We start from the raw sequence: 16411 nt of genomic DNA, 5'->3' as shown, positions 1-16411 counted from the left end.
AAACTCAGATATGCAGATGACACCACCCTTATGGCAGAAAGTGAAGCGGAACTAAAAAGCCTCTTGATGAAAGTGAAAGAGGAGAGTGAAAAAGTTGGCTTAAAGCTCAACATTCAGAAAACGAAGATCATGGCATCCAGTCCCATCACTTCATGGGAAATAGATGGGGAAACAGTGGAAACAGTGGCACACTTTTTTGGGGCTCCAAAATCACTGCAGATGGTGACTGCAGCCATGAAATTAAAAGACGCTTACTCCTTGGAAGGAAAGTTATGACCAACCTAGATATTCAAAAGCAGAGACATTACTTTGAAAACAAAAGTCCGTCTAGTCAAGGCTATGGTTTTTCCTGTGGTCATGTATGGATGTGAGAGTTGGACTGTGAAGAAGGCTGAGTGCCAAAGAATTGATGCTTTTGAACTGTGGTGTTAGAGAAGACTCTTGAGAGTCCCTTGGACTCCAAGGAGATCCAACCAGTCCATTCTGAAGGAGATCAACCCTGGGATTTCTTTGGAAGGAATGATGCTAAAGCTGAAACTCCAGTACTTCGGCCACCTCATGCGAAGAGTTGACTCATTGGAAAAGACTCTGATGCTGGGAGCGATTGGGGGCAGGAGGAGAAGGGGACGACAGAGAATGAGATTGCTGGATGGCACTGCTGACTTGATGGACATGAGTCTGAGTGAACTCCGGGAGTTGGTGATGGACAGGGAGGCCTGGCATGCTGCGATTCATGGGGTCGCGAAGAGTCGGACACGACTGAGCGACTGAACTGAACTGAAGAAAGTAGTATATAGAATACATAAAGAACTCTTACAATTAAATAATAAAAAGACAATGCAATTTTTAAAATGGACAAAAGAGATTGGAATAGACTTTTCTCCAAAGAGGATAAACAAATGGCCAACAAGATGAAATGATGCTCAACATCATTAGACACCAGGAAAATACCAATCAAAACCACAGTGAGACACCACTTCACACCTACTAGGATGGCTATAATTAAACAATCAACAATAACAAGAGTTGGCAAGGATATGGAGAAATTGGAATGCTCATACATTTTCAGTGAGAATATAAAATGGTGCAGCCATTTTGGAAAACAGTTTGCAGTTCCTCAGGGTTAAATACAGAGTTACCATAGACCCAGCAATTCTACTCCTAGGCATCTACCCATGAGAATTGAAAACTTACATCCACACAAAAACACGTATACTCGTATTTATAATAACCAAAAACTAGAAACAGTCTGAATGTCCATCTACTGATGGGTGAAAAAACAAAACGTGGTATATCCATAATATGGAATACTATTTGACCATAAAAATGAATGAATGAAACACTGATACATGTTACATGGATGTACCTGCATGAACCTTGAAAACATTACACTAAGTAAAAGAAACCAGACACAAAAGGCCACGTAGTGTATGATATAATTTACATGAACTGTCCAGAACAAGCAAATCCACAGAGACAGAAAGTAGATTAATAGTCTCCAGGGAAGAGGAGAATGGAGAGTGACTATTAACATGATTCTTTCTGGAGTAGAAACTGCTCTAGAAGTAGACAGTAGTGATAACTACACAACCTTGTGAATACACTAAAAACCAAGTTGTACACATAAAATGGGTGATTTTTGTGGTATGTTAATTATATCTCAATTTTTAAAAAATGTAAAGGAACCATTTGTCTCAACAGCAAAATGTTCCTAAGGAGAAATGGAATAATATGAGTTCTCCATTAGTAAAGGTCAGTTTTCCCAAGAACAGGACTCATAATGTTCTCAGCAGATTTGAATTTTTGCCAGGTATGTTATTCTGCAAAGTTAACAAAGGGATCTTTGAAAAGATGATCTATGATCACCCTATCCTAACACATCAACTATTAACTTGTCCATGTTCCCTTCCAGTCTATACACATGTATATTTTCACATATCTATAATCTATACAAAATAGTTGGTATAAATCTTCCATATTGCTACATGGCCTTTAATGACCATATGATCATTAAATGGTTGTGATTAATTGATTGTGATTAATTGACACCTATCATTTTCTTAACTCCTTTCTTCCATGTCCTATCTTAAAGTGTTAGATATATTTAAGTCATCTCTAATTTTTCACTATTTATAGGTATTTTTGCAATATACATGCAACATGAAAAGCCAACATAGCTCTTTTCTCCTCTGGAATTGTATCACTGAATTAAGATTTCCAGGGGAAAAAAATTACTAAACCCTTTGAAGGATATTTCTATGATTCCTGGTTGCCATCCAAGTATTACAAAGTTACATTGCTATTAGCAACAAAAACTTGCTATATTAGACACTGATTATGTCAAAAGCATAAAAAATAGCAATGCTAAAAAATTTTATCCGAGTAATTTGACATCTTCCTTTAATCTTCTAACTTTGATTATTCAAGGCTTTCCAAAATCCATGAGAATTTGTTCTATTTCTTTTAAACTTCGCTGTCTTTTTCAGTCTCTTACAGTTAAAGAGAATGAAGTTTTTTTTTAATTCAGCATTCTTACTCTAAAGAGGATAGAACATGTAATCAATTGCATTGTTTTCCTTAAAAACATATACACATGTGGCCATCTCGTAAGTAACAGCATCGGCTAGAAAAGCCTAGAATTCAATCACACACACACAAAAAACAACCTACTATGATTAGCCACTTTTCAAAGTTTCGACATCCAGGGGAATTCCAGACTCAGCACTTCCCTGTAGGGGCCCCAGTTCAATCTCTGGTCAGGGAGTTAAGATTCTGCAAGCCACACGGGCCCACCAAAAAAAAAAAAAAATTGCAACTTCCATTAACAACTAGGTGCACACATGACCCAAGGTGTCTCTCTTGACTTGCAATCATTAGTCTAGAGAAATACCAAGACCACCACCAAAGAGTCTACAGAATCATTACATAAAAATAATGGTTAACTGAGCTCTGTGGAAAATTCTTAAAGAGATAGGAAGACCAGACCACCTTACCTGTCTCCTGAGAAACCTGTATACAAGGTCAAGAAGCAACAATTAGAACCGGACACGGAACAACTAGAAAAGGAGTTCACAATTGGGAAAGGAGCACAACAAGGCTATATACTGTTACTCTGCTTATTTCACATATGTGCAGAGTACATCATTCGAAATCTTGGGCTGGATAAATCACAAGCTGGAATCCAGACTGCCAGGAGAAATATCAACAACCTCAGATATGCAAATAATACTGCTCTAACAGGACAAAGTGAAGAGGAAATAAAGAGCCTTTTGATGAAGGTGAAAGAGGAGAGTGAGAAAGCTGGCTTAAAACCCAACATTCAAAAAACTCATGGCATTCACTTCCATCACTTCATGGCAAATATAAGGGGAAAAAGTAGAAGCAGTGACAGATTTTATTTTCCTGGGCTCCAAAATCACTGCAGATGGTGACTACAGCCATGAAATTAAAAGACACTTGCTCCTTGGAAGGAAAACTATGACAAACCTAAACAGCATATTAAAAAGCAGAGACATCACTTTGCCTACAAAGGCTGGTATAGTCAAAGCTATGGTTTTTCCAGTAGTCATGTACAGATGTGAGAGCTGGACCAGAGAGAAGGCTGAGCACTGAAGAACTGATGCTTTAGAACTGTGGTGCTAGAGACGACTCTTGAGAGTCCCTTGGATTGCAAGGAGATCAAGCCAGTCAATCCTAAAGGAAATCAACCCTGAATATTCATTGGAAGGACCGATGCTGGAAGCTGAAGCTCCAGTACTCTGATGCAAAGAGCCAACTCATTGGAAAAGACAGTGATGCTGGAAAAGATTGAAGGCAAAAGGAGAAGGAGGCAGCAGAGGATGAATGGTTAGATAGCATCACGGACTCAAAGGACATGAATCTGAGCAAACTCCTGGACACAGTGAAGGACGGGAGCCTGAGGGCGGCAGGCCACAGGATCATGGAGTCAGACACAACCCAGCACCTGAACAGCAAGCAGCAGAGTGACTGGTACTGGTGTAGAAGCATTTTCACATTCATTATCACATGAATCCTTACTAAGTACAGTATGAGTTAGAAAATATCCCATTTTACTATGAAAAAACTGAAGCTTAAAGAGGCTAAGTTACTTGTCCAAAGTAGATTCGGGAAGACCACGTATTTTTTAACCTTTATGCTAGCAGGTAGTAGCCTCCCCACAGGATGTGAATTCAAAGAAAGAAACATTCCCATCTACGTCTGACAGCAAGAGAGGGTTAAGTATGAAGAAATGAGCATCTCATCATCACTATATCAATATTTATGATCAATGGTCGCACTGATGTCAAAGTGGGGAAGAGTCAGCACCCCCATTATGTCCATCAAGCCCTCAGCCAGTCTAATAAACACATCATCTTCAGAGGGTGCTTGTTCTTAGTCCCCTTTCTCCCCCTTCCGCAGCCTGCCTCCCTGAACATCCCTCTATGCAGACATCCTAGAGGTGCCAGTGATGTGATGTTGAAAGAATGCTTCCTATTGCCTCTCCTTTGCAGTGTTGGTAGGATTTCGGGTTTCTTGTTTGTGTTCTGAGAAAAAGAAGATGAAAAGACAATACTGAAATTGTATTCAATCCCAGTCATCCATGTCTACGTATTTAGTTTAATAAATGTCCTTTACGTGCCAAGCAAATCTTACTGGAATTGATGCTTACTACCAATAAAATGTGTATTTAGAGGAAAGGGCTCCTTAGAAAGAAATATACTAATTTATATGTAACTAAAGTACTGTAAACATCTAATTCAAGTCCAGAGGTTTGCTCTTAAAAGTTGAAGTAGTTCAAGAGCAAATAAAATCATAAAATATTATGTTGGCTCAGTCTATTTTGTGCATTTTCCTGGTTAATAAGATTTTAACTTGTGTTTAGGGCTGCTAATAATTAAAATTAACCACTACCTCATAGTATGGTACTGGTTTGGAATGATAAAGACCAAGAGAAAAAGCAGAACAAGATCCTTTCCTATTTCATCCAGGTAATACTAAGTCAGACCTGGTATTCATCTATGGCATGTCTTGACCTAAAAAGCTTCAGTGATACTAACACAAATAACCTTCAAAATTCAGACTGGATCCTCTGTAAGAATTTTGTTTACACGATAAAAAACCTGAAAAGGGGAACACACAGATGCATGAATGGGACACACGCTTCAAATGCTTTAATGACTATTTCAATGGAAATGTCACAGACCTGCACCTTGAACAAAAATTAAAACAATCAAAGAAGATTCACCCCTTAGTCCCAAATCCAATCTTCACTACTCTCACAGAAGAAACAGTAACAACAACAAAATCATTCAGGGATATCTAAAACAAGTTAGTTAACTCAAAAGAAAAAGAAATAGTTTACACTTTACCTAAGGCTTCAATCTAGATATCAACACCCATTTCATAAAACACGCTCATAGTCTAATCTTCAGTTCAGTTCAGTCGCTCAGTCGTGTCCGACTCTTTGCGACCCCATGAATCGCAGCACACCAGGCCTCCCTGTCCATCACCAACTCCTGGAGTTCACTCAGACTCACGTCCATCGAGTCAGTGATGCCATCCAGCCATCTCATCCTCTGTCGTCCCCTTCTCCTCCTGCCCCCAATCCCTCCCAGCATCAGAGTCTTTTCCAATGAGACAACTCTTCGCATGAGGTGGCCAAAGTACTAGAGTTTCAGCTTTAGCATCATTCCTTCCAAAGAAATCCCAGGGCTGATCTCCTTCAGAATAGACTGGTTGGATCTCCTTGCAGTCCAGGGGACTCTCAAGAGTCTTCTCCAACACCACAGTTCAAAAGCATCAATTCTTCGGCACTCAGCCTTCTTCACAGTCCAACTCTCACTTCCATACATGACCACAGGGAAAACCATAGCCTTGACTAGACAGACCTTTGTTGGCAAAGTAATGTCTCTGCTTTTGAATATGCTATCTAGGTTGGTCATAACTTTCCTTCCAAGGAGTAAGCGTCTTTTAATTTCATGGCTGCAGTCACCATCTGCAGTGATTCTGGAGCCCAGAAAAATAAAGTCTGACACTGTTTCCACTGTTTCCCCATCTATTTGCCATGAAGTGATGGGACCGGATGCCATGATCTTCGTTTTCTGAATGTTGAGCTTTAAGCCAACTTCTTCACTCTCCACTTTCACTTTCATCAAGAGGCTTTTTAGTTCCTCTTTACTTTCTGCCATAAGAGTGGTGTCATCTGCATATCTGAGGTTAATATTTCTCCCAGCAATCTTGATTCCAGCTTGTGTTTCTTCCAGTCCAGCGTTTCTCATGATGTACTCTGCATAGAAGTTAAATAAACAGTGTGACAATATACAGCCCTGACGTATTCCTTTTCCTATTTGGAACCAGTCTGTTGTTCCATGTCCAGTTCTAACTGTTGCTTCCTGACCTGCATACAGATTTCTCAAGAGGCACGTCAGGTAGTCTGGTATTCCCATCTCTTTCATAATTTTCCACAGTTTATTGTGATCCACACAGTCAAAGGCTTTGGCATAGTCAATAAAGCAGAAATAGATGTTTTTCTGGAACTCTCTTGCTTTTCCCATGATCCAGTGGATGTTGGCAATTTGATCTCTGGTTCCTCTGCCTTTTCTAAAACCAGCTTGAATGTCAGGAAGTTCACGGTTCACATATTGCTGAAGCCTGGCATGGAGAATTTTGAGCATTACTATACTAGCGTGTGAGATGAGTGCAACTGTGAAGTAGTTTGAGCATTCTTTGGCATTGCCTTTCTTTGGGATTGGAATGAAAACTGACCTTTTCCAGTCCTGTGGCCACTGCTGAGTTTTCCAAATGTGCTGGCATATTGAGTGCGGCACTTTCACAGCATCATCTTTCAGGATTTGAAATAGCTCAACTGGAATTCCATCACCTCCACTAGCTTTGTTCATAGTGATGCTTTCTAAGGCCCACTTGACTTCACATTCCAGGATGTCTGGCTCTAGGTCAGTGATGACACCATCGTGATTATCTGGGTCATGAAGATCTTTTTTGTACAGTTCTTCTGTGTATTCTTGCCACCTCTTCTTAATATCTTCTGCTTCTGTTAGGTCCATACCATTTCTGTCCTTTATCGAGCCCATCTTTGCATGAAATGTTCCCTTGGTATCTCTAATTTTCTTGAAGAGATCTCTAGTCTTTCCCATTCTGTCTAATCTTAGCAGAGGAGAAAAACTCAAAAAAAAAAAAAAACTAAAAGAAAATGAGGTCACGTATTCAGACTCGTTTTCTACGTAACAAAATGCCTGTCAAAGATGACTTGAATGCCAGATATCAAAAATATAGATATCAAAATCACAAAGCAAATAAAAACCAATGGCAAAGCTGAATATTTGTTTAAAGGTACCCTGAACTTGGAACCAGAAGACCTGCTTGTTGGAATGGAAAGACCTCCATTCCATTCCAAGTCAGGTTCTAAGGCTACTGATGCTACTAGTTAGGTGGGTGGCCCTACACAAGTCACTTAGCTTTCTCTCCTCATTCTCTCCTGCTCGAGAAAGGCTGACTAGACCAATGATTAAGAGGTTGACTAGACCAAAGTTTCCTAAACTCACCTCATCACAAGAACTACCTCACAGTAACTGTTAACAGTGTAGAGTCCAAAGCCCCTTCCCTAGAGAGTCTAGTTCAGGGGGTCTCTTAGTGAGGCTTAGGAAGTAATTCTTAGTAAGTGATCCAAGTCAGTCTCATCATTTGGTAAGCTTCACAAACTGGACCACATGATCCATGAGCTGTTGCCTGTCTTCCAGCTCTGATTCTATACTATCTGGATATTTCAAAATTATGTTCTAAAAACGTGCAAAATCATACTAGTATCACATGTTTGCACATTAATTTGCAAAGAATTAATAAACCTACAAGATGAAAAAAACAAATATATCCACCCCCACCCCTTCACCCCGACACCAGTCACACCTTTAAATATCAATAAAAACATCCTCCTAGATTCTAGACAAATGGAACACTGTATTTGGTGAGGAAAAAAGTTTTCAATATTAAGCTCTCAGCACATTAATACAGAAAGACTTGTGTTACAGGAAGGGAGAACTTGTATACCTAATGTTTAAGTGAAAATTACACACTGCATTCTTCCCTTAAAGAACATTATCTGATAAGTTTACCTGTTTCAAGTTTTAAAAAAAATTAAAGAAATAGTCCGGCAAAGTCTGCAGCAGCTATATAACAGCCTGCTCCGCAATCCTGGAATACGATTGTTACAAAGCTAAAAGAAACAAAAGGAAGCAAAACAAACTAGGAGGCTCGGAGCCCACAGACTTTGGTTAGGTTTCGCCAGGTATAGTAGGAGCCTCCAGGGCACTTTCTGCACACAAAGGTAGCAAGCTTTAATTTAGCTTTCCCTTCCTCTACACTACTTTGCTTTAGGTGATTTTTCTAAAATTCTCGTAATCCACTAGTGGGATTTACTTTTATTCTCTTTTTTAGGTTTATAAGTAACTATAAAAGCTTACAAAGAGAAAGGCTGATGGTGGCACACTGGGGGGTGGGGAGGGGCAGGGCTGTACAGGAGGCTCGGTGGCAACCAATTATCACAAAAGTGGCTACAAAAAATGTAAATAAAATCAGGGTTAAAACACAAAACTGGGTTTGAGTTAGCCCTGCAACACAAACAGACGTGAGACTAAGAGTGAAACAGGATGCCATACGTTAGCTACTACTCAGTGGATACAGTAAGCCGCTACAGCGGCAGCGGACTACAACACAGTGTCAGCTCAAAACAGTATCAAAGTGAATCTTGACCCACAATACTGGAAACAGAATTGTTTAGATTTAGGATCATACACATCAGAAACTGACTTATTTTAATGGCAAAAGTGGGGACACCAACTGTTAGGTACCAGATCACAAAAGCACTGGTTTAAGACCGTGTTTAATGTTTAAATACATTTCTGTGTCTGTTGCTTTCAACAAGCCCTGAGGCAATGTTTTGATCAAACCTCACACTCACTTAAAATAAAAATGTAAAATCGGGATCAAGGGATCAGCATAATAGAATGGTTAAGAGTACAGGTCTGGTTGTCACACCAACCTCAAAACAAGAAATTACTCAATGACCTTGAACACATCACTTCACCTATGCCTCAATTTCGTCATCTGTACAATGGAGATGGCGCCTCAATCAGTTATCAGAAGATTTAAACAAGGTGATTCATGTAAAGCACTAAGCCCTGCACCTTGCAGAGAGCAAATAAGTAATAATAATGAGCTAACTGCAAAATTAGCATAATTACTGTCTTCTAACCTCAAGGAAAGCCATGAGTTTCCTGGTAGCCAGGGCTGCATGCATGCTGAGTTGCTTCAGTCCTGTCCAACTCTTTGCAACCCTATGGAGTGTAGCCTGCCAGGCTCCTCTGTCCATAGGATTCTCCACACAAGAATACTGGAGTGGGTTGCCATGCCCTCCTCCAGGGGATCTTCTCCACCCACGGATCGAACCCGTGTCTCTTATGTCTCCTGCATTGGCACGCGGGTTCTTCACCACTAGCACCAAAGCCAGGCAAAAACTTTTAATCATTAGAAAGAAGATTATTTACATATACTACATAACACAGAAAGGTGATTGTTGTTTTAGTCGCTTAGTCATGTCTGACTCTTTTGCGACCCCATGGACTATAGCCCACCAGGCTTCTCTGTCCATGGGATTTCCCAAACAAGAATACTGGAATGGATTGCCATTTCCTTCTCCATGGGCTCTTCCCGACCCAGGAACTGAACCCACATCTCTTGCATTGGCAGGTGGGTTCTTTACCACTGAGCTGCCTGGGAAGCCACTACATAAGGTAGCTTTTCTTTGCACATTACAGAAACTTTGCCCTTCCTTAGTAATGAACAACTGAGACTAATGATGCAGACCTATACCCAGGAAAGGCTTCAATGCAGACATTTCTAATTAGGAAGGATAATTTTTAATGAGACATGGATTAAGGGTCTAACCTGTGTGGGGGAGTTATAGTTGGTGGTGTTAGGAGAAAGAGGAAAAGAGAAGAAGTAAAAGTCTTCAAACCATCCCATAAAGCATTATTCAATTGAGAAAAACAGTAGCAGGTTGACTGTTCACATTACTTCATAACTGAATCAGAAAATGAAGGAAAGAAAAATCAGGTGAAATATTTTAACTAACGCAGAAAAAAGAAATAATGCAGCTATTAGTAAGGTTAAAACGGCCACACTCTTTAAAAAAAAAATCAAGGAAAGGAAGGTGAAAAATCATTTCGACAGTTTAAGCAACAAGCACCCACTGTAGCCTTTTAAGATCATGGCTTAAATTTCCCATTTGCAACCAACTGTCACTGCCCACTCTTCCAAATAAGCTTCTAGCATGAATGCACCTTTAAATCATACTGTCTTCTTAACTGAATACATTATTCTGGTTACAGACAAAAATAAAATCTTGTGCATTATCTTTTTTTTTCTTTAGAATTCACAGGAAAATATTATCAATTCAATCAATTTAAAGGATACACTTCAAAGCAAGGACTGTGAGAGGTAATTTGGGGAAAGGAAAAGTTCCTAGTAAAAATAAATCATTCAGAGGAAAACTGCTCAAGGACAATCAAAACCAAATTTCAAAATAATGCAAATCTTGAGATTTTGAGAGAGGGGCAGGATTAATGAGTTGCAAGGGGCAGAACTAAATTCTCAAAGAAAATAAAAGATACAGAAGTGAAGAGAAGATTTCAGCAGGGAGTACACACCAGTGCTACCATCAGCAGATATGCAAAAATTCTGAATAATAAAAAAAAGAATATATTATCTCTATCAATATTGGGAAATTTAGCAACAAAAGGAAAATAAAGTATTTCAAAGCCATTTTCAAGCATTTCAAGACAGTTTTCTGTATTCCACATTCTACTGCAAAATGAAAAAAGAGACTGGTTAGATGCTCTAATTAACAATTTAGTAGTGAAAGAATAATGCCATCTCCAAAGAAGCTCTGTCACTTAGAGATAATGGACATTTTCTTTTTACTGTTTAAGAATCCAGAAGAATCTCCTTCTGCTTTTAAATGCAAATTACCCCATCTCTGAAGCGCATTCTGCTCTATCTGAAAATTACTGCAGTGTGATCCTGTTCCAGAGAGGACAGCGTTCAGGGAGGAAAATGGAATTAGGACAACTGCATACTCTATGTTCATATCATCACAGCCATTGGGCTGTCATCACTTACACATGGCCTTTTTCAGTGGAGAGACCACTCTCAGTGATCAAAATTCTACTGGAAGAAGGAAAAGTTACTTTTGAGGACTATTGACTCATTAAAAGGTTAGTGCACATTCTAACACAGGAACACGGCACCCACACCATAACAATTTAAAAACTCAGTATCAAAATCTTGGCTTTCAACTAACAAAGCTAGCTACTTACTGGAAACATTTTTAAAGTCAGAATTTCAGTGATAACAGTATGAGTTGCCGGTTTGTTACATGGTAAAACAAACAGAAAACACCACTATGCAAGAAAGGTGAGCACACCACCCTCTGTACTTCTCTTTCCTGGTCAAACTCCCTGGAACAGGGAACAGTGACTCGCAGACATACTTCCATTGAACATACCAGGTGATCAAGGTTAAAAAGAACACTTTTAAACCAGAAAGTCTCAAGAAATAGACAAACCATATAGAGGAATTAATCCCATTGTTAAAGATCCAAGCTTTCTGCCAAAACCACACTCAGTTTGGGAAATTTTATTTGTTGTTAGGTAAATGTAAACAAACAGTGAAGAAAGCTAAGCAATATAGAGCCTCATAAAAAGTCTTTCCAAGTTATATATTAACAAATAGCTTTAGTTTAAAAACAACAACAACAACAAAACACCTCTTTTCCAGCTAAGGCAAGTCAACCAAATGAGTGATTTTCTTTAGTGATACCTGGCTTATCCCATACCCTATTCTCAAAAGCAGACCCTAATCTCTCCCACAGGTCACCAGACAACCAGGAACTGAGGCAACTGAAAATGCACTTCCAATCTTGGAAATATCAACTGATTGCTCTGGGTTTAGAAAAGCCATTTAAACGTTCTCCAAATGCCTGAGATTAGTACATGGCAACCAAATGGCACAGCATGGCATCAGCGGGTCCCTTTTTTCATCTACCCAGTCAGAATCCCTCAATGAATGCAGCAGATCTCTCAAGGCCAGAGTGCAGGGGGTAAGAGTACCATGCACAGAAAATAGGAAGCCTGCTTTGACAGGGAGGGAAGCAAGCCAGGGCAGTCTTGTGGTTTTAAAGAACCTAGAAGGGCTTACTAGTTCAATCCACCCCCAAATCCATGCCACCCTTTCAACTTTACAATTAAAAGAGAGGAGAAATTCCGGTCAACTCGCCTTGGGGGGTTGGTCTAAGGGTAGAGGACTCAAGTAGGGAGGAGGATGGAGTGAGAAAGAGCAAGCCAATGAAAGGGTACCAAAATTTTCCCACCTTTCTTAAATTCTTCCAGCATAGCGTCCAACTTGGTGTCATTGAAAACAAAGTGCAAGGGGTGGTTATAAAATTTCGTGATGGTTTTCAGGGGAGTACAGTCATCTGGATCCACGAAGGCCAAGTCTTTGACGAAGAGGAGGTCCACGATGTTGGAGCGTTCCCCCTCAAATACTGGAATGCGAGTGTAGCCGCTCTCCATGATCTCCGACATGGTGTTGAAGTCCAGAATGGCTTCGCCGGTGATCATGAAACAGTCCCGGAGGGGAGTCATCACGTCCTCCACCGTCTTGGTGCGGAGCTCCAGCGCCCCTTGGATGATATTCAGTTCCTCCTTTACGAGGTCGTTGTAGGGGTCTGTGACCCGGAGCATCTCCAGCAGCTTTTCCCGGTTATAGACGGTGCCTATCTCCTGGCCCAGAACGCAGTCCAGCAGCTTGCTGACCGGGTAAGAAGCGGGAAAGGTCATCATCATGAAAAACTTGGTGAGGAAGATGGTGTTGGCTCCCACAGCCAGGCCGTGCCGGGAGCAGATGGCCTGGGGCACGATCTCCCCGAAGATGACGATGCCGATGGTGGAGACCACCACCGCCACCAGGCCTGAGCCAGCGATGTCGTCGAGCAGGATGGTGAGCGTGGTGTTGACCAGCACGTTGCCCAGCAGCAGCGAGCACAGCAGGTAGTTGCCCTGCCTGCGCACGGGCTCGATGCGCTTGGCGTAATTCTTCTCCTTCTCGGTGCCGCAGTTCTGCACAATGCGCAGCTCCATCGGGTCTAGGGCCATGAGTCCAAGGTTGAGGCCGCTGAACATGCCCGATAGGCACAGGAGCAGCGAAATGAAGATCACCTGCAGCCAGAAGGGCAGCAGGAACTTCTTTTCCTCCCCCACGATCATCTTGGTATCCTCGCCATCGTGATAAATCCAGGTGGTCTCGGCCCATGGGGGCGGCGGGAGCCCGGCTACCCCGGAGCCGCCCTTGCCCCCGACGGCGCTACCCGCGGACCCCGAGCCGCCGGCGCCTAGGGCTGGCGTGGAGAGCGACGTGCACAGGTAATAGGACTTGCTCTTCTCCATCTTGCGCAGCGGTTTGATCTCTATCTCAATGATGCCGGATGTACGGCGGTTGAGAATGATATGGGGCAAGATGATGATATCTGATGTGCGGATGCCGCAGCGCTGGGGGCCGCTGTCCGGCTCCGGCGGCGCGGGGCCCCCCAGCCCGCGCTCGCCGGGGCTGTGGCGCTGCCGCTCGTGCTCTGTGAAAGCAATGCGGGACCATGTCTCGTTGTTGATGTTCTGCCCGTACACCCGCAGCTTGACCCGGGTCCGCTCGCTCACCCGCAGCGCCCCCCCTTCCATGAAAGACACGTCGTTCGTGTCCTCCAGCCGCAACCCGATGATCACCGTCTCTTCGTTCTCGCCCACCGCCGTGCAGCCGCCCGCGCCGCAGCAGCAGCTCAGCAGTAGCAATGGCAGCAGCCGCCCCGCCGCCGCCTGCAGGACCCCCCGGCCGCGGGCGCTGAGGCTGCGGCGCGCCGCCATCTTCCAAGAGGGCAGTGCGGCGGCTGCCTGCCCGCCCGCCATCTTTACTTCGGGTTCACAAGCGCCACAGCCAATCATAGGGTGGCTGCTCCAGCTGCGGCTTCATGCTTCTCAGCCGGCGGCACGAGCGCAGGGACCGGCCCTGGGGCGAGATTGCAACGCAGTGTTCGAACCCTCTGCTCAGCAGCCCGCCTCCCTGACTGACACTGACTCGGCCTGGGCCAGCACCGAGACCTCGAGGCTAGCGGGAGGGGGGAGAGGGTGAGGGGAGTGCCAGCGGCTCCTGCGAGAGGCAGGCCGACCAGCCAATCACCAGCAGATGCCCGCCCTCCCAGCCAGGGGGCTGGAATGGGGGCGTGGCCGTGAGCGGTGCCGCGAGCCAATGGCAAGATAAGTGGGTGGGGAGACGAGGGACAGCGTCCTCCTCTGCACTCCAAGTTTCCAACTGAAAGGCGCGTGACTCTTGTGTATGTGCGAGGGGAGGAGGTGTGGCCAGCCCGGGCCCAAGAGCCAGTCACAGATGAGAGCCGTACGAAAAGGGGCGGAGTCCCCCGTCCCGGCGGCCAATGCACAGGGGCCTTCTGCGAGTCTGACGTCCCGGAGGGGCCTCGGTAGTACCCCTGTCCCTAGGTTGGCTCGCTAGACTAATGACCTGTGGCCCGAGGCGACCGGTTCTCGCCGGGCCATGCTGCCGGCTCCCGCGTGCTCAGTGCCCGCTCAGAGAAGGCTGCGCCTTCCTGACTCAAGATGCACATTAGCCTAAAATGAAGCTGAGCCACCGGCTGCGCCCCGCTTCTTTACTCCTGTGCGCCTCTCCGCTCGGGATGAGCAGTGGCCGGTGGGCCCCAACACCACACCTACGCGCTCCGCTGGAGCCGCTCACTTATCCGTAAGGGACAGACGCCCTCTGCAGCTCACGGTCAGGTAGCGCCACCTGCCGGTAGCACAGGCTCCCTGCAATGCTTTCCAGGTACGCTGCAAACCCAAAAAGGTGTTCAGGAGGTGGGGCAGTTCCCCATCTTCCAAGTTTTAAGAATCCCTTCACTTTCTTACTGAAAATATATATTCCCTGGCCCCATTCCATACTTACTGGATGGGTAGGACTTACGAATCTATTCCTAGTAGGCACTTGGGTAAATCTGGGAAATGGGACGGGGCGGACATCCTAAGCAGACCCATAAAGGCTCATTCTTAAACACACTGACCAAACCCTGCTAGGTTCATTGGTGGCTCAGGAGGAAAAAAAATCTGAAGACCAAGGACTCCCAAGCCCCTCTGGATCTGGAGGAAACAGAGTAGCCAAATTGCTTTTTTTTCTTGGAACTTAAACATCCAAAAAATAATTATTTCCGTTTTTTCTATGCTGCAAGCACATTTTCCTTTCTGTAAAATTTTTATTAATTTCTAATAGACATAACTGCAAGGGCCTCCTCACTGTTCTATCCTCTTCTACACCTGTCCCCTTCCCTTCTCAACCCACCAGCCAGAGTAGTTTTGTTAAATAAGCCACTGTCCCTTCTTTGTTTGAAACCCTACTCTGGCTTTCCAACTCATCACAGTAAAAGCCACTGGCAGCTATAGTATTGACAAGGGTCTAAAAGACCTACTATCCCCCCCGCTCCCGCCAGATTCTCTTGGTTATTCATTCTCTCTAGGGATGCTCCCTCAGGGAGCCTGTACACCTGCTGCTGTTACCTGTGCCTGGGACTCTCTTTCCCCCAGATGTCAGCACAGAACCCTAGTCTACCTCCTTCAAAACTGTTTCAAGTCCATCTTTATAAACCAGTGACCAAACACTCCCTATACTCCATCCTTGCTGTATTTTCCTTAATTTGGTTTATATCTGTCTCCTACTAGAACTTAAACTTCCTGAGGGCAACGATTTTGTCTGTTTTATTCACTGCTGTATCATCAGGGCCTAGAAGAATAGTAGATGCTCAGAACAGTACTTGTATTTTTAAAAAATGAAAGACTTTTTATTCTGAGTGTTCCAAATAATGTCCTCAACTCTAGTTTCCAGTCCTTCAGTCTTTTTTTTTTTTTTTAATAAAGTTGACTTCTCTCTTATATGGAAGAGGACTAAAGGTCTGCATTCAGAGCTGCTATGAAGGTGATTGCAGCCATGAAATTAAAAGACGCTTACTCCTTGGAAGGAAAATTATGACCAACCTAGACAGCATATTAAAAAGCAGAGACATTAGTTTGCCAACAAAGGTCCATCTCATCAAGGCTATGGTTTTTCCAGTAGTCACGTATGGATGTGAGAGTTGGACTATAAAGAAAACTGAGCGCCGAAGAATTGATGCTTTTGAACTGTGGTGTTGGAGAAGACTCTTGAGAGTCCCTTAGACTGCAAGGAGATCCAACCAGTCCATCCTAAAGGAGATCAGTCCTGGGTGTTCATTGGAAGGACTGATGCTGAAACA

The 16411-nt window shown here is 43.4% G+C and overlaps 1 protein-coding gene across 4 annotated transcripts in view; it reads right to left on the bottom strand.

Moving 5' to 3' along the window:
- CNNM2 (cyclin and CBS domain divalent metal cation transport mediator 2) overlaps nucleotides 1–14950 on the bottom strand; it is a 185179-nt gene extending 170229 nt beyond the window's left edge. The window contains exons 1-2 of one of the 4 annotated variants that reach the window (XM_061403314.1): nucleotides 12443–14950; nucleotides 656–4544 (exon numbers count right to left, since the gene is read on the bottom strand). In XM_061403314.1, coding sequence (XP_061259298.1) covers nucleotides 4492–4544; nucleotides 12443–14063 — 1674 coding nt within the window. In that variant the 5' untranslated portion in view covers nucleotides 14064–14950 and the 3' untranslated portion in view covers nucleotides 656–4491. Of the gene's footprint in view, nucleotides 1–655; nucleotides 4545–12442 lie in introns of those variants that run through there. The other 3 variants (XR_009733800.1, XM_061403312.1, XM_061403313.1) reach the window with 3 other exon arrangements.
- Between the last annotated feature and the right edge of the window lie 1461 nt (nucleotides 14951–16411).

Source organism: Bos javanicus, chromosome 26, assembly GCF_032452875.1.
Source record: "Bos javanicus breed banteng chromosome 26, ARS-OSU_banteng_1.0, whole genome shotgun sequence".
In the NCBI taxonomy this organism is placed as follows: domain Eukaryota; kingdom Metazoa; phylum Chordata; class Mammalia; order Artiodactyla; family Bovidae; genus Bos; species Bos javanicus.
Note: the sequence above shows the minus strand (reverse complement) of the source record. Positions and strands in the feature narration are given on the sequence as shown.